Here is a 19,305-nt window from a genome sequence, read left to right on the forward strand (position 1 = left end):
ATGCCTCTATTTGATGCCTTCCAAAAAAATGTTTGGTAAAGTTCATTTGTGAATCCTTTGGGTCTTGGACTTTTGTTTCTTGGGAGTTTTTTTAATTACAGGTTGAGTTTCATTACTTGTGATGAGTCTGTGCAATTTTTCTGTTTCTTCCTGATTCACTTTTGGAAGATTCTTTTTAGGAATTCATCTATTTCTTTTGGGTCCAGTTTGTCGACATAATTTTTCATAGTATTCTCATACAATTCTTTGAGCTTCTGTCCTGTCAGTTGTTATTTTTTTCTCTATCATTTCTGATTTTACTTGAGTCTGCTTTTTTTCTTGATAAATCTGGCTAAAGGTTTACCAGTATTGTTTATCTTTTAAAGAATTAGTTCCTCATTTCATTGATCTTTTCTATTCTTTAGTTTCCATTTCATTTATTTCCAGTCTAATCTTTACTTCCTTCTAACTTTGGTCTTTGTCTTTTTCTAATTCCTTTAGGTATAAGCTTGGATTGTTTATTTGAGATTTTTTTCTTGAATTACGTCTGTATTGTGTTAAACTTCGCCCCTTATTATGGGTTTTTCTTCATCCCAAAGATTTGGGACCATTGTATTTCCATTTCCAATTGCCTCCATGTATTTTTTTTTTTTTTTTATTTCTTTGATTTCTTCACAGACCCCTTAGTTGTTTAGGAGAATATTATTTAGTCTTAGGTGATTGTGTTTTTTCCATTTTTTCTCCCTTATAATTGATTTCTAGTTTTGTATCTTTATGTTGGAAGAGATGTCTGATATGATTTGTCTTCTTAAATTTATTGAGACTTGTTTAGGTATAAGCTTGGATTGTTTATTTGAGATTTGATTTATTTGAGATTTATTTTGAGTTGGCTAACATTTGATCTGTCCTGGAGAATGTTCCATATGCTCTTGAAATGAATTCATTCTATTTTGGAATGGAATGTTCTGTGTATATCTGTTAGGTTCATCTGATCTAACGCATCTTTCAAAACCATTGGTTTTTTGTGACTTTCTGTCTGGATGATCTATCCATTGATGTAAGTGGAATGTTAAATCCCCCCCACTATTCTCTGTTTACATCTGTTAATATTTCTTTTATGTATTTAGGTGTTCCTCTGTTGAGTGCCTAGTTACTAATTTAAGTTGTTATATCCTATTGTTGGATTGATATCTTTAATATTATGTAATACCTTTCTGTCTCTTGCTACGGTGTTTGTTTTAAAGTGTGATTTCTCTGATATAAATATTGCTACTTTTTCTTCCATTCACATGGAATATCTTTTTCATCCTTTTGCTTTGAGTTTGTATGTACACTTAGGTCTGTAGAAAATCCCTTGTAGGCAGTCATGTAGACAGGTCTTGGTTTTTCACCTGTTCAGTTATCCTGTGTTTTTTGATTAGAGCTTTCAGTCTATATACATTTAATGTAATTGTTGATGTGTTATTTACTTATTGCCATTTTGTTAATTATTACCTGGTTGTTTTTGAGTTCTTCTCTGTTGCATTTTTATTTTCATCTTCTCTTTCCTTACGGTTTCAATGGCTTTCTTTAGTGTTGTGCTTGAATTTCTTTCTTTTTATTTTCTTGTTTGTCTATTACAGGTTTTGTTTTTTGATTGCTATTGGGCTCATATATAACATCCTATGTATATATCAATCTATATTAGGTTCATGGTCATTTAAATTCAAGCACATTCTAAAAGTACTAAATTTTTATTCCTCCCTCCATATTTTATCTATATGATGTCATATTGGATGGTCATTCTTGGTTGTGGGTTTTTCCCTTTCAACACTTTGAATATATCTTACTGCTTTCTTCTGACATGCAAAGTTTCTGTTGGAATAGCCTTATGAGGTTTCCCTTGTGTGTAATTGTTTTTTCTTCTGCTGTATTAAGAGTCTCTCTTTATCATTAATTTTTGCCATTTTAATTAATATGTATTTTAGTGTGGACCTCTTTAGGTTCATCTTGTTTGGGCTCTTTGATTCCTGGACCTAGAAGTCTGTTTCTTTCCCAGATTAGGAAAGTTTTCAGCTATTATTTCTTCAAAAACTTTTCTGCCCCCTTTTTTCTCTCTTCTCCTTCTGGGATCCCTGTAATGTGAATTTGATGATGTCAAAGAAATCCCCTAATCTGCTCTTTTTGTTGTTGTTGTTGTTGTTGTTTTATTTTTCTGTGTAGTTTGATTGTATTCTATCATCCTATCTTCCAGGTTACTGATCTCTTCTGCATCCTCTGACTTGTTGATTTCTTCTAGTGTATTTTTCATTTCACTTATTGTAGTGTTCCTCTCTGACTAGTTCTTTATATTTTCTGTCTCATGGTTGAATTTCTCATTGAGTTCATCCACTTTTTTCTCAAGTCTGGTGAGTTATCTTTATGATTATTACTTTGAACTTTCTTAGGCATTTTACTTATATCTGTTCTGTTTTGCTGTCTTTCTGTGATTTTTATCTTATTCTTGGATTTGGTACATATTCTGTGTCCTTATTTTGTTTAAATCTCTGTATTTGTGGCTATGTACTAAGTAGCTCAGCTGCACTTCCTGGTCTTGTAAGAAGTAGCCTCCTGTAGTGGTGCTTGGCTGGCTCAGTTAGAAGAGCATGCAACTTTTGATCTTGGGGTTGTGACTTGGAGCCCCATGTTGGGTGTAGTGATTACTTAATTAAATAAATAAACAAAAAAATTAAAAAGAAGTAGCCTCCTTAGAGGTCCTGAGATACCCTGTAACACAACGCCCCCAGTTACCAAAATTAGATGCTTCAGTGGTATTCTTGTGTGGGGTGTATGTACCCTCTAGTTGTGGCTGAGCCATGATTGCTGTGAGTGCAGTGGTCCTTCAACCTAGCTGGCTACAGTGAACCTCTGCCCACCTACAGGCATATTGAAAGTCAGGGCTTGCTCATTGTACAGCCAGGTAAGAGGCTTGGCTGTAGAAACTATGGATATACTATCATGTGGGGTATCTCCCTTCCACACATCCCTCACCCTCATCCAGGGAGTCAGTTTTGAATGTTGTCTGTCCCAGCTGGGACTGCCTGATGGTATGGCAGGGCAGGAGCTGTTTTGGAGGTTTACCTTCTCATGTAGGCAGGTTAGGTGGAGTGGGTCTACAGGATAATGACAGGCAAGGCTCACGGTGCTAGTAGGATTAAAGAGGAGTGGTAGCACTGCCTCTCTAACTGCATCTGACTGTCTGCACTGCACTCACAGCAATCACGGCTTAGCTGCAACTGGACAGTGCATGCACCACACACACAGGGGACCCCCCAACCCAGAGCACCTAATTCTGGTTACTAGGTGGGGGATTGTGTTACAGGGCACCTAGGATCTCTTTTATTACCTGGGAGAGGGTAAGAAAAATGGTGCTTGCTAACATGGAGAAAAAATAAATCTTCCCAGGCACTTTTCAAAATGTTACTTCTGTGCTATGTCATGGGCCAAGCTATTTAGCATGCTGGCTCTTTAGGGGCACAGACATGGTTTCCTATCATCATCTTGCTCTCCTGGAGTTAAACCCTGTTGATTTTTAAAGCTATTGGAGTTAAGCCCTACTGATTTTCAAAGCCAGATATTATGGAGACTTTCTTCATGTGGGTCACCGGGCCAAGGTGTAGTGACTGATCCCCTCACTCATCTGTGCTTGTGATGTCCCTCCCATTTGTGGTTAGTTTTGCCAGGACTTTAGTTCCTGATTGCATATCTGCCCCCTCCTACCCTTTTCAGTAGGTGGCCTTCTCTCTGACTACATATAGAAGATCTCTTCAGCCAGTCTTCATGTTATTTTTCCGTTAGTTGCTTGAGTTAGTTAGACAGAATTGTTGCCTTGGTATCCATGGGATGAGGGGAACTCAAGATCCTCCGTTCTACCATCTTAAATATACATTCTTCATTTGTGAATTTCCCTCAAAATACTGCTTTGGCTGCATCCCACCATTTTTTATTATTGTATTGTTTTTTCTTCCGTGTTTCCATCTCTGCTAATCTGAATGCTATGGAGTCTGTTATTTTAGTAGTTACTATAGAAATTCCCTCATTAATTGTTTACTTACCAAAACCTAAAGTCAGTCTGCATTTTTACCCTCTCCCTGATTAATGCAAAGAACTTGTAATACTTTTAACTTTGATTTTGCCCAGTTTATTTCCTATTGTTGTAATGTATTTTAATTCTACCTTCTTTTTAAAGTCCACAAAACAGTCCCCCAGGTGGCTCAATCAGTTAGGAGTCTGCAGTCAGCTTATGTTGTGATCCTGGGATTTGGGTATCAAGCCCCATGTCTGTTTACCTGCCTAGTAGGAAGTCTCCTTCTCCCTTTCCCTGTCCCTCTGTCCCTCCCTCTGGTTGTACTCTCTCTCACTCTCAAATAAATAAATAAAATCTTAAAAAAAATAAAGCCCCCAAAACATTTTTAGCATTATTTTATGCCATGACTATATAGATTATATATTACCACTTTTTTACTCTCTTCCTGTCTCTGATCTTCAGGCAAAGATGACCCTCCTTCCATATGAAGTACATCCTTTAGAATTTCCTTTAGATGGGGTTCTGTTCTTCACAAATACTGAGTTTTTGTTTGTCTGAAATATTTTTATTTTTCTCTTCATTTTTGAAAGTTACTTTTGCTTGGAATGGAAATTTATATTGATCGTTATTTTTTAGGTATGTTAACTGTATTCCAGTGTCTGTTGGCCTTCATTGTTGCTGTTGGGGAGTTAACTGTAAATCTTTTCTTTTAATTTTTGTATCTTTCATATCAAAAGTTCTCTTCAGTATCTTTCACAACTGCTTTGTTGTTTTTTATAGTCTTTTTTTTTAAACCCATGTTTTCAGTTTCTTTTCACTAAACATTATATTTTGTATGTTCTGTAATTTGTATACCTATAGTTTTGAGGGACCAGATTTCTTTTACCCTGTCCTTCATAGTACCTTATTTCTCCTTGCTTTTTGTTAATCTTTGTGAACTTAGTTTTTATCACAGTATCAGTGGGAATTTTTGAAGATCTAGGCATAAGGTACATTTCCTTAAAGATTTGATTTTTTTTTCTGTTGAAGTACCAGACAACAAATTTGGCATGAGAGACCACATTAAACTTGTGATGTTTTTCTAAACACCCAGAATGTGAATGTGGGCAATGAATCCAAGTGAGAGTCAGCTTGTAATTACAAATTCTTAGTAGAGATTTTTATCTTTTTTCCATCTACCAATTCTGTTGTGAAGACAGTTTTTCTTCTAGCCCCCCAGTTAGGGACAGGGGAAGAGACTGTTGTCTCTTCTACTGATTGTGTGGGCTTTCACAGTCCCAACTTTATATTTAGGAAGCCAGATTCTACCAGCCCAACAGTACCTCCATTTAGTAAAAGGTTTAGTGTTCAAAACTGTAAGCACATTTGAAAAAAATTGGAATTTTATGAAGAATATCTAACATTAGTTATTCAAATATAATCAATATACATAAATGTCAAACCACTAATGAAAGCTTTAGTTATTTAAAATGAACCAGGACTACTTGATCAGATAATTTGTTCTATCTGTAATATCAAGGTAGTTATAATGTGATCCCTCAGCCAAAAGTATAAAAGTACATTTGTTCTATAAAAGAGAAAGCTCCAGTATTGCCAAAGTGGTGTATTTGTTTTGCAGATTACAATGTAGTAGTACAGACAAATAGCCAGTGTCAGACATCATGCCTCAGTTTTTATTTAGAGCCCAGGAATTGGTCATAACTCAGTACTTTTATACACCTTTATTAGAGGAGCAGTTTTCCTGAAAAATCACAAGTAAATTATTATGTTTTCCCTCCTTTGTTGTTACTGTTATTTCTCCTTCTCAAACTTTATATGCTTTCTTTTTCTTTTTTTTTTCCGCAGCATTATTGAAATATAATTGATACACCATACAAGTCACCTATTTAAAGTGTAAAATTCAGTTGTTATTGGTATATTCACAGACTTGTTCAAGCAGTGTTAGAACAGTCATCGCTGGAAAAAGAAAAACTATTAAGAGTCAGTCTCGAAGCCAAACCAAACCAAATTAAAAAAAAAAAGAAAAAGAAAAAAATGTCATTCTCCATTTCCCCCACTCTCCAGTGCTAAGAAACCATGAACCTACTTTCTGTCTCTCTAGATTTCTGGACATTTCATATAAATTAAATAATACAAATGTAGTCTTTTCTGGACAGTTTCTTTAACTTAGTATCTTAGTATCTTGGTACCAAGTTATATCAATGTTATAACATATATCAGCACTTTGCCAAATAATATTGTATAGATATGCCACATTTTATTTTTTCATTGAGCAATTGATGGACATTTGGGGTGTTTTTCTTTTTGGCTATTGTGAGTAATGCCTCTATGAACATTCATGTACAGGTTTTTGGTGGGGATATGTCTTTAAATTTCTTCTGGGTATGTACCTAGAGGTAGAATTGCTGTATCATGTGGTAACTCGATGCTTAACTTTCTGAGGAACTACTAGACATTTCCAATTTCTCCACCTTTTTACAATACTTGCTATCTCTCTTGTTATAGTCATCTTAGTTGGTATGAATGGCTATCTTGTAGTGACTTTGATTTACATTTCTCTAATAGATAATAATGTTGAACTTCTTTTCATGTTTTTCATGTGCTTATTGTTCATGTATTTTCTTTGGAGAAATGTCAATTCAGATCCTTTATGCATTTTTGTTTTTATTATAATTAAAAAATATTATTTGAATTCAATTTAATTAACATATTGTATTATTAGTTTCAGAAGTAGAATTTAGTGATGCATCAGTTGCATATATCATCCAATGCTCATTACTTCAAGTGCCCTTCTTAATGCCTATTACCCAATTACCCGATCCTCCTACCCCCACTCCCTTCTAGGAACCCTGTTTTTCCCTATAGTTAAGAGTTTCTTATGGCTTTCCTCCCTCTCTGTTTTTATCTTACCTTATTTTTCCTTCCCTTTCTCTGTGTTCATCTGTTTTGTTTCTTAAATTCTTTTTTTTTTTTTTTTTAAAGATTTTATTTATTTATTTGTCAGAGAGAGAGCGAGTGAGAGCGAGCATAGGCAGACAGAGTGGAAGGCAGAGTCAGAGGGAGAAGCAGGCTCCCTGCGGAGCAAGGAGCCCGATGTGGGACTCGATCCCAGGACGCTGGGATCATGACCTGAGCCGAAGGCAGCTGCTTAACCAACTGAGCCACCCAGGCATCCCTGTTTCTTAAATTCTATACGAGTAAAATCATATGGTATATTTCTTTCTCTGACTTCACTTAGCATAATACCCTCTAACTCCATCCACGTCATTGCAAATGGCAAGATTTCATTCTTTTTGATTTCTGAGTAATATTTCATTATCTGTCTATCCACCTGTCTATCTGTCTATCCATCTATCTATCTCACATCTTCTTTATCCGTTCATCTGTTGATGGACATCTGGGCTCTTTCCATATTTTGACTGTTGTGGACATTGCTGCTATACACATTGGAGTACATGTGCCCCTTCAAGTCACTATGTTTGATTCCTTTGGATAAATACCTACTAGTATAATTGCTCAGTTGTAGGGTAGTTCTATTTCTAATAATATGACTTCTTTATAATTTTGTTTTTCTTATATGGTTAAAAGTTAACACTGACTAACAAGTTAACACTTATTAACACAAACACAATCTTAAAATAACTTTCTACGAGTGGTATTATGAAGTCAAAGGATGTAAATATCTTTATAGCTTTTATATGACGTCACATTACTTTTATAAAGTAAACTGTGCTTTTGTTTAGCAAATACGCTTAAAATTTTTTTTTCATTTATTTTCATTTATTTTGAAGTTGATATATATCGTAAGTTGAAGAATTTTACTTTGTGTGGCAGGAATGTCAGTGATAAAACCCAGGGTAAAGTTATATATGAATTTTGTCATCTCAAGAAAAATAAATACATCTAATGGGACACTTTGTACTGATGCTGAAAACTGGAACAGCCAGTTGCCTTGTTAACTAAAGGCTAATACGACACCAAAAACTTACTATTTTATATTATTTTCTATTTTAACAATAATATAATTTGTTAAATTTTCTTTAGGCTTCGGGAGCAGGAAAGAAAAGAAGCAGAAGAAGCTAGTCAAAAGGAAATAGAAGAATGGGAAAGAAAACTACTAGCTCAAGCATCTCCAGCTTGTATGGAGACCATGTGGGAAATTCCAGCTATTGGGCATTTTCTTTGTTTAGCCCAGCAAATTTTAAATTTGCCAGAAATAGTCTTTTATGAATTGGAACGTTGTCTTCTGATGCCTCAGTGTAATGCTTTTCTTTCTAAAATAATGACTTCTCTGTTAAGTCCTCCTCATCGGAGACCTACCTTACATCGAAGACCTACTTTGCCTTATAGGACCTGGGAGGCAGCACTGAGACAGAAAGTACAGCAGTGGTATACTGCTATAGGGCAGACTGAAAATCCTGATAACTGTGCTGAAAAGCTTGGGTTATGTCCTCAGTTTTTTAAAGTTCTTGGAGAAGTTAATCCATTGGAAGAAAAACCTTTTCATGAACTGCCTTTTTACCAAAAAGTGTGGTTACTTAAGGGTCTCTGTGACTTTGTGTATGAAACACAAAAAGAAGTTCAAGATGCTGTACTTGGACAGCCTATTCATGAATGCAGGGAAGTTATCCTTGGTTATGATTATTTAGAGAATGCTTATGTGCATTTTCCACAGTTCTGTGGTGCAGATGTACGGATTTATAAACAGAGACCTTTTCAGGCTCCAGAATTTCCAGTTCCACCCATTAAAATACAAAGAGTACCTCGGATTAAGCTGGAGAAATTGAAATGTGACTATGTTAGTAATGGAGAACATAGATGTAGTAGAGGCCTGCCCTCTGGCTTCAAGAAAGAGCAGGAACTTAATTTTGATGCAACTTGGGGTTCTGCTAAAATGAACTTGGAAAATCATGACATCTCTGTTGAAATGGATGTGACATCCAGCTGTGAAATTAGAATTCACAGGCCCTGTGAAATTAAGAAAACTGATTGTTACAAAGAAAATTTAGAGGAACCAGGGAGTCCGGGGGAGGTTACTGGCTTTGAAGAGCCTCTTAGTCCAGGTGAAATAAGGTTTATAGAAAATCAAGAAAAATATGGTGAAGCTTCCAGAGTAAAGCCTGAACCCAGTCCATTAAAAGAAAATGCTCTAAAATCCTGCCAAATACATGTAAATGGAAGTCACAGTGATCATCCAGAAATTAACTGCCACAAAGTTGTAAGGGACATTCTGTTAGAGCAGAGTCACAAAAAAATCAAACTAACTAAAATGAGGGCAAAAAAGAAGAAAAAGAAAAAAAAGAAATTGAAAGATGTTTTAAATGAAAACTTACAGAGAAAACGTGAAAGTCTTCATTCTCTGGCATTCAAATCTTACAAACCTGAGATCCAGAATAAGTTACTGATCATCAAAAAGAAAGTAAAACACAAGAAGCACAAATCTGGTAAGCTAACACAAATGGGTGAGGATTACATTTAAGCATACTTCATGTTATTCTTCCAGTTAGGTATCATGGAAGACTTTGATTGACAGAATGAAAAAAGAGAGAGAGAGGGAGAGAGAATGTGTGTGTGTGTGTTTAAGGGGTTAAGTTTTATATTTTTACATGTGATTAAAACCCAGAGCAGAAGAGGTTTTGTATATTAACAAAAAAATAATGGTGCAGTATATTTTAATTTAATTTTCAGTTGAAAACCTTTAGATATTATGTTTATACATTTCTCTGGACCACTTTCTCCATAAATAATGGTTCCTATCACTTATGAGAAGTTTTTTTTTTTCCCCAGGCTAAGAGCAGTACAGTGTAATGGAAAAAGCACTGATATCAGGAGATATCATTCTCAGTACCATGTAAAGTGCATAGCAACTTAAACCAAGCCAAGTTAGATTATCTTTCTGGGTTTCAGTTTTTTCCCCATATGATATTTTTATATCCAGTAAAAATGTGAAATACAAGGGAAAAAATTACATCAACTAATAGAATATGAAGCATATTTTTGTAAGAGGATTTGCACATGTCTTATATCAAATTTAAATACTCCGAGTTCTGTTACAAGTCTTTACTTAAACAATAACAAATAAATCCTATAAATAAAGTCTTCAATGGTTGGTTCCTCGATCTTTTATTACTCAGGTGTTTCTGCTTTTCCTGTTGTTTGCCTTTTAATCATTTTATGTCATTTTATGCCAAGAAGTAGGTGAGATAAAAGCAGATGGTGAACTCCATTTATTAAAAAGTTTAAAAGTTGCTGCTTGGGGAAGAACTTGAATTGTTTACTAAAATGAGTTGTGGTTTATTGTAATTATTTATGGATTTCATTTTCTTATGTCTTTACTCAGTAAAAAAGATAATTAAGATTTGACAGTTTTATAATGAGTTGGCAAATGAGGTAGTGAATTTTATTTAGCTGGTATAGTTGCTTAGTTATTTAAATAAGTACAATTAAATATATTTCAAAATATGTATGTAATGTATCATTGATAAGCATAAAATTTACTGTCTTAAGAACAGGCATGATTTATTAAACTGATAATTACAAAATGGTAATGGTCTATGTTGACCCAGGTGATGAAAAACTTTAATTTTTTAAAGTAACTTTCAGAAATAAGCCTTTTAACTTTTATAATAACCCATTAGGCTATATAAATTTAGTTTGGTTGACTTGGCAAGTTCGCTTTGAATTGTTAGCCTCTAAAATTTTAAATAATAGTTTTAAATTGGAATTATTTTTCCAGTTCCAAAGAATGCAGTATTGTTCTATTAATACCATTGTCACCATTGAAACCTTTTACTAAGTGTTTATTCATGACCTACTATTCATGTGTTCAAAGGTAATTATGACTTATGGGGGTAGATATTGATATAGCTCCTATATAGACTATACCAATAGCAAATTAAAAATATTAACTCTGAAGCATTGGATTAAAAGGAATTTCTATTGTAAACAAAGTGTTGCTTACGTTTTTTTTAAAATGGAAGTTCAGAATATATGTAGAGCAGAGAGAAAATTTGTGGGAGTTTCATGTCCAGTTTTAGATGACTGAATGAAAAAAAACTCAGAAGTAAATTCAGCAGGTACTTATGTACCTTCTCTAAACATGTTTATTTTGTTCAGTACAGAAAGCTTATAGGCATGAAATAGAAGAAAATAATGCACTTGCATATACATTTTCCAATTTTATCTTCAGAGTAGATTTTAGAAAGTTAATCTTCTTGAATCTGGCAAATACAGTTTCTTTCTCCATTACTAGTACAGGGTAAGCATATGCCCATTCTATTTCTTTATCAGATACTAAACTCCTTTCTGTATAATAGGGTTACATAAAATATTGTAATAACAACAAAAAATTTGCTTTATATCATTTTCACTACACTTGTCTTTCTGAGGCTCTGTTATTAGTTATGAGACATTGTGACTTTTTATAGTCAGTTTTGGGCAATCCCTAATTCTGTTTCCTCTTCTACTCTTTTTAAAAGTGAGCTCCATGATGACAAGTTTGGAAAATGTGGAAATGCTCCTCTCCTGTGATAGATTCATATTGTGCATTAGTACAGGTCCAATGCATTTTTTTTTTTAAGATTATTTATTTATTTATTTGACAGAGAGAGAGATCACAAGTAGGCAGAGAGGCAGGCAGAGAGAGAGAGAGGAGGAAGCAGGCTCCCCGCTGAGCAGAGAGCCCGATGCGGGACTCGATCCCAGGACCGTGAGATCATGACCCAAGCCAAAGGCAGCGGCTTAACCCACTGAGCTACCCAGGCGCCCCTGTCCACAATGCATTTTTAAAAACTCTTGTATCAGAAATCATTAGATTATAGAAAGATATTATGATTTATATGTTTAGTAAGTAACATTCTCTGTTGAGTTGGGGGGTAACGCCTAAGTAAACGCATAGTTTCTACAGAAAAATGTGTGAATGGTCAGATTAAATGAGATGAAGACTAAACAACCTCAAAACAGTTCATGTCAGGTTTTGCTACCATATAAATTATTTTTGAAACTTCAGTTTTGAAAATATTTTAGACTTCAGAATTTGAATAGGTGTGATTCTGGGCCTGTGTTTTAAGGACTCTGGGAAGTCTTGAGGAAAAGGAACCATTTAGTTTTGTTTAACCTGGTATTTTTTAAGTTTATTTGAACACACAGCTTTTCTTCAATTAATAGGATTCTTGTAGAATATGCTTTGGGATAGGTGTACCGTCCACGAACCTTCACTTGGGATGAACTAAATTCTACCTGTGGTTAAATGTCCATTTTAAATTGATTACTACAGGCTTTAATATTTGGTGAATCTCTAAATTTAGTAGCTGGGAGATAATTTTTAGTAGAAGGTACAAAGACATATTGAGAATGATTTGTTAATTTTAGAGCACTATGAGGCAGTTTTGCAACTTTAAAACATTTTTACCTATTTTTCAGAGTTTTCTTTCTGGTTTTTTAATTTTTTAATTCATTTTTAGTTATGTAAGCCTTTTTCTTACTTTTAGAAACATTATGGAATAGGAAAACATTGGAATACTCCCTTTTGTGCCATTTTACAGCAACAGATACTTCTCCTTTATAAAAAAATTATTCACTTATGATGGTTGCATTTATTTCTAGATTATTTTGATGATTGTCTCTTCTCTATTTAATAACATTCTTGAGGACAGAATTTAGCATAGTAACCAACACATGGTTTGGAAATCTATTGAGTAAGTAAATGAACACACATAATATGGTTCACTCAGATATAACTAAGATTAACCCCTTAATCTTAGTCTTTTACACCCTTTTAAAGATGTTTATTTTTTTTTAATTAAATTTCCTTACAATTATTTTTAAAGATTTTTTTTCTTTTTTCTTTTATTTTATTGTATTATGTTAGTCACCATACAGTACATCATTAGTTCATTTTTTTAGCTTTAAAAAATTTTTATTTTTTAAATTTCTTTTCAGTGTACCAGAATTCATTGTTTATGCACCACACTCAGTGCTCCATGCAATGTGTGCCCTCCATAATACCCACCACCAGGCTCACACAACTTCCCACTCTGTGCCCTTTCAGAACCCTCAGAGTGTTCCATGGTTCATTGTCTGCATATAACACCCAGTGCTCCATGTAATACATGCCCTCCTTAATACCCATCACTGGGTTAACCCATCCCCCCACACCCCTCTACTCTAATTTTTTTTTTAATTTCTTTTCAGCATAACAGTATTCATTATTTTTTCACCACACCCAGTGCTCCATGCAATCTCTGCCCTCTATAATACCCACCACCTGGTTCCCCCAACCTCCCACCCCCACCCCGCCCCTTCAAAACCCTCAGATTGTTTTTCAGAGTCCATAGTCTCTCATGGTTCACCTCCCCTTCCAATTTCCCCCAACTCCCTTCTCCTCTCCATCTCCCCTTGTCCTCCATGCTATTTGTTATATTCCACAAATAAGTGAAACCATATGATAATTGACTCTCTCTGCTTGACTTATTTCACTCAGCATAATCTCTTCCAGTCCATCCATGTTGCGTCAAAAGTTGGGTATTCATCCTTTCTGATGGAGGCATAATACTCCATAGTGTATATGGACCACATCTTCCTTATGCATTCATTCATTGAAGGGTATCTTGGTTCTTTCCACAGTTCGGCGACCGTGGCCATTGCTGCTATAAACATTGGGGAACAGATGGCCCTTCTTTTCACTACATCTGTATCTTTGGGGTATATACCCAGGAGTGCAATGGCAGGGTCATAGGGAAGTTCTGTTTTTAATTTCTTGAGGAATCTCCACACTGTTCTCCAAAGTGGCTGCACCAACTTGCATTCCCACCTACAGTGGAAGAGGGTTCTCCTTTCTCCACATCCCCTCCAACACTTGTTGTTTCCTGTCTTGCTAATTTTGGCCATTCTAAGTGGTGTAAGGTAGTATCTCAATGTGGTTTTAATTTGAATCTCCCTGATGGCTAGTGATGATGAACATTTTTTCATGTGTCTGATAGCCATTTGTATGTCTTCATTGGAGAAGTCTCTGTTCATATCTTCTGCCCATTTTTTAATACGATTATCTGTTTTGTGTGTGTTGAGTTTGAGAAGTCCTTTATAGATCCTGGATATCAACCTTTTGTCTGTACTGTCATTTGCAAATATCTTCACCCATTCTGTGGGTTGCGTCTTTGTTTTGTTGACTGTTTCCTTTGCTGTGCAGAAGCTTTTGATCTTGATGAAGTCCCAAAAGTTCATCTTCACTTTTGTTTCCTTTGCCTTTGGAGACATCTTGAAAGAAGTTGCTGTGGCTGATATCGAAGAGGTTACTGCCTATGTTCTCCTCTAGGATTCTGATGGATTCCTGTCTCATGTTGAGGAAAACTGGACAGCTATATGTAGAAGAATGAAACTTGACCATTCTCTTAACACCGTACACAAAGATAAACTCAAAATGGATAAAAGACCTCAACGTGAGACAGGAATCCATTTAAAGGTTTTTTTTATTGATTTATTTGACAGAGATCACAAATAGGCAGAAAGGCAGGGGTGGGGGTTGGGAAGCAGGCTCCCTGCTGAGCAGAGAGCTCCATGCAGGGCTCAATCCCAGGACCCTGAGATCATGACCTGAGCTGAAGGCAGAGACTTAAACTACAGAGCTACCCAGGCACCCCACTGTTCATATTTTTTAATAGAATTGGCCTTACACACTATTTTACAATCTCTTTTTTCCACATAACAATATACCATGAACATCTTTGTGTGACAAATAGATTTCTGCAATATTATTTAAAATGACTGCATGGGATTCTGTTACATATATTTTGTAGTTACTTAGCAAACTTTATTGGACATTTTGGTTGTTTTCAATAATACTCTGTTGTAGATTGTGTAAAAGTGGTAGAGTTTGCTGAAATAAAGTAGATTTTAAAAGGTAGAGGACTTTTTATAAAACCTGAAGAAATAGGCAAAAATGATTAAAGATACATTAATTGTTAGAAAAAGCTTATAGTGTTTTAAGTCACTCATATATTGGCTGTATAATATTCAGCCAATTTGGTTTGGAGGGTTTTCCTGCTCCTGAAGTGGTCATTATTTTTAATGAAATCATTTTGTGATAGCTCCTCTAGACTGGTTAAAATATATAAGTAGTGTTATTCTTTCATAAGTGAATAAACTAAGACTCAAAGGTGGTAAATAATTTGTTTTAATAATTGTTAAGTATGTAATAAAAACATAATAAAAAGTCAAATTAAGGGTAAATCAATGTGTGCTATAAGAAGTCTCAGAAGGTTTAACAGAGGATAAAGGACTTTGAAGAATAATGGGGATTGAATAAATGAAAAATGATTATTAATGTAAGCAAAAGCATGGGGTTATAATTAAGCTGGTGTCACTGAAAAAAAAGAGCATCGAGAAAAACTTAAGGAAAAAGTTGCAAAGTTGAAGTTTTAGAAGCTGTTTGAATGATGAGAACATACCAATTTGGGGTGATCTCTTTCTGGGCAGGTAGTGTTATTTTAAGTAATTGAACCAGGTACCGAGTGCAAGGAAATGAGCTTAAAGTAAGACATAATGTATAAAAATCAGTAAGTTCCTTTATACAGAATATAATAATAATCAGTTAAGTTCCTTTATACAGTGTAATATATAATATTTGATCATATCCAGGCCCATTACTGTAAAAGATTTTATAGTTTTTTGTTGATAAGATTATAAAACCTATCTGTGGGTATCTTTATGGGGAAAATTTTTAGAGAACTAACTCAAGATGCGAAGGTACAAGAGAGTAAAAGAACTGATAGAACACCTTGTCCTTTAATTTTAATGCTTTGTTCTCTTTCCCCTCCAGAAGTGAATACTCCTAATGCTAAATGTATGTCAGGCACTATTCTAAGCCTTTATACATATTTTCTCATTTGATTTCCATAAAAACTCCATTAAATGATATCATTATCCCTCAATATATGGGTTTTATAGATTTTAAAAACTGAGGCACAGAGAGGTTTATTAACTTGTCCAAAGTCACACAGCTTATAAGTTGCAGGATTAGGAGAAAGGATCTTTAGATGAGGGGATTGAAGGTAAATTTAGGAAGAGGAAATTTCTAAATCCAGATAAGGAATGATTACATGTCTTTTCTATCACATTGACATCATAACTTGCAAGAGATTTACTACAAATTTTAACAACAGATTTAGTATTTAAGCTAAAGGGGAAAAAAAGAAATAGTTGTTCAGCCGCTATTGAATTATAAGACAGTGTTAAAAAAATTACCAGTATGATGAGAAATTTGCTTGTAAGCAAGAAGAATAGAAGAAAAATCAGTTGTTTTGTAAAGGTCAAATTGCTTGCTTAGAGATACAACACTCCAGTAACTTGTATAGAATACAAACATTTGCTCAAAACATGCACACTTAGTAAATAAAACATCAAATTTAGATTTCATTTCTGTGACTTAAGATTCTGGGTACTTCCCAGATTCACTAATAATGCAAATGACCTTGGCATTTTATTTTTAATAGTGATTAATATCTTAGTCTCCATTCACTTGCTATGATTCCTAAAATGAAAAAGCACTGAGAAGGTAGTGAGTGTGTTAGGATAAGATTTATATAGGCAGAGGGAGAGAATCTCCAGTGGACTCCATGCTTAGTGTGGAGCCCAACTTGGGGTTCCATCTCACAACCCCAGAATCATGACTTGAGCTGAAATCAAGAGTTAGTTGCAGGGCGCCTGGGTGGCTCAGTGGGTTAAGCCTCTGCTTTCGGCTCGAGTCATGATCTCGGGGTCTTGGGATCAAGTCCCGCATCGGGCTCTTTGCTCAGTGGAGAGTCTGCTTCTCTCTCTCTCTCTGCCTGCCTCTCTGCCTACTTGTGATCTCTCTCTCTCTCTCTCTCTCTCTGGGTGTCAAATAAATAAACTAAATCTTAAAAAAAAAAAAAAAAGTTAGTTGCTTAACTGACTGAGCCACACAGGAGCCCCTTAGGATAATTTTTGAATGTAGAAAGGCCAAATCTAGGAGGGCTTTGAAGTCTCTGAATATTTCAAGGGGCCAAAGAATGAGGGCAGGCAGGGAAAGCAAGTGAAGGAGAAGAGTAAAGATGAGGAGTAAGAGACTGAGGAAAGAAGAGTTGGTTTGGGGATAATAATCATTTTTTAAACTAAGAGGTGTATCTCCATATCCTAGAAGACTAGAGTTCTGTGCCTAAGCTATAATGTGAAATATATTTTTAGTTAATATTGTTTTTCTCTCAAGTTGGGTTTCCTTTACTACAGCTGTTTTCAACCTAGTTTTTAAAAAGCTTCCTAGGCTGCACTAATTACTAGGTCATGTTAAGTTTTCCTTATCTATTTTCCAGGTACAAGCTGACGCTCACTTTTTGCCCATGTCTATGTTTTAGGCCCAAGAATTGTGTTGAAACTCCGCATATGCTTTAAATTGACTTCTGACTTTAGTACAATCCTAGATCTGAGAATTGTATTCTGTTTTACGGGATCAGGTGACAGGGCAGTGGGGTTAAATACCTGGAATGTAATCAAGCATGTGTTAGAGGAACAGAAGCCCACTGGGGGGCAGTATGTAACTTGTCCTGTGTATATCTTGCCCTGGAACAAAAACAGATTACCAAATAAAGGCTATATGGTTGTTTTTTGTTTTTAAGATTTTATTTATTTATTTGTCAGAGAGAGAGTGAGTGAGAGCGAGCACAGGCAGACAGAGTGGAAGGAAGAGTCAGAGGGAGAAGCAGGCTCCCTGCGGAGCAAGGAGCCCGATGTGGGACTCAATCCCAGGACGCTGGGATCATGACCTGAGCCGAAGGCAGCTGCTTAACCAACTGAGCCACCCAGGCGTCCCAAGGCTATATGGTTTTGTAGTATCCCATGCTCCATTTTAAAAGTAGTATAATAAAAAGGAAGAGCTGATTTTTACTGATGACTACAGGAAAATTTGTATTCAAATTCTTATGAAGGTGTAGACTGAAGACTTTAATAGTATATGCAAATTTTTTTTTTTTTTAAGATTTTATTTATTTGAGAGAGAGGTTTTTATTTATTTGAATGAGAGGTAGGACTCCATCCTGAGACTCCAGGATCATGACCTGAGTGGAAGGCAGTTGCCCAACCAGCTGAACCACCCAGGCGCCCACATGTAAATCTTCTAATTAAAAGGGATGCTCTGAATTTGTCAGAATCAGATTACATTCCTGCAGAAGTTTTCAAAGAATGCAATGTTTTATCATAAAAAACAGCACGATTTTAAAGTGAGACAAGTCTAGTGCAAATATGTCTCAGTGCCTATTTAGCTACAAGTCCTCCCATCAATTTACATATTGATATCCTGTTTCTTTATCTGTGAAAAATGAGGTAATCCTACCTTGCTGTAATCATTAAAAGAGTAATTGGAATACCAAATGCATAGTACTTAACATGGTGACTGGCATGTGGGTAGGAATCAATAAATGGTAACCAGGATTTTCGAGAGGTAGAATTACATAATGAAAAGAACTTGGACTTTGGAGTTAGAATCCCTGGTTATGGTGCTTACTTAAAGTGTAACACTTGAATAAGTTAAGTAATCTTTTGATCTTCAATTATTCCACATTAAAATGAGGTATTGCCAACCTTGGAGGGTTGTTTTGAGATTAACTGAGGTAATTTATTTAAATTATCTTGCTAAGTGTCTGATATATATATATATAATAGAGTCTCAAATGTTAACCTTCTTATTACCACTTCTAGGTCATGTTGCGAAACTTTGGTGAAATGTGTAAATTATTTTAAGTTACCATCAGTGTTTTCTTCACTAAAAAATAAAAAAACTCAGATGACCCTAATAATTATGAACAATTACCTGCTTACCTGCTTTCCTTTTTCTGTCTCCAGACTGGTGAAATTTCTGTTGAAAAGTAAGATTCTTCTATATAAGAATCATTTCTCATAACTTCTGTATGAAAAATGCTGTAAATATAAAATGAATAATGTGATTTCTGTTGTCAACAATTCGACCTAGTAAGAATAAGAAACATAAATAGATCATTATAATACTGTATGATGTGTTATCTAATGTATATACAAAGTAAAATCGTAGCAACAGAGGACATATGAGTAAGAAGTGAGTTAATAAAAGAATTTGAAGAAGGTTAAAAAATAATACTTGGTTTGGACCCTTAACATCATGGCTTAGTAAGAGAAGTAATAGCAGTTAACATTGGTCGCTTAACTATGTGCCGAACAGTAGTCTAAGCTCTTTACATGTTTTAATTTCTTTAATTTTCACAAAGAAAGTAGATGTTTTATAGATAAAATGCATAAGG

The 19,305-nt window shown here is 35.0% G+C and overlaps 1 protein-coding gene across 8 annotated transcripts in view; it reads left to right on the top strand.

The window, feature by feature from the left end:
- Positions 1–19,305, top strand: part of KIAA2026 (KIAA2026 ortholog) — a 138,785-nt gene that overhangs the window by 55,752 nt on the left and 63,728 nt on the right. For all 8 annotated transcript variants that reach the window (XM_059142692.1, XM_059142690.1, XM_059142691.1 and 5 more), the window contains one exon: positions 8,069–9,468. In XM_059142692.1, the coding sequence (XP_058998675.1) occupies positions 8,069–9,468 (1,400 nt within the window). The remainder of the gene's footprint in view (positions 1–8,068; positions 9,469–19,305) is intronic.

The sequence above is a fragment of the Mustela lutreola genome, chromosome 12, assembly GCF_030435805.1.
Source record: "Mustela lutreola isolate mMusLut2 chromosome 12, mMusLut2.pri, whole genome shotgun sequence".
Classification (NCBI taxonomy): Eukaryota; Metazoa; Chordata; class Mammalia; order Carnivora; family Mustelidae; genus Mustela; species Mustela lutreola.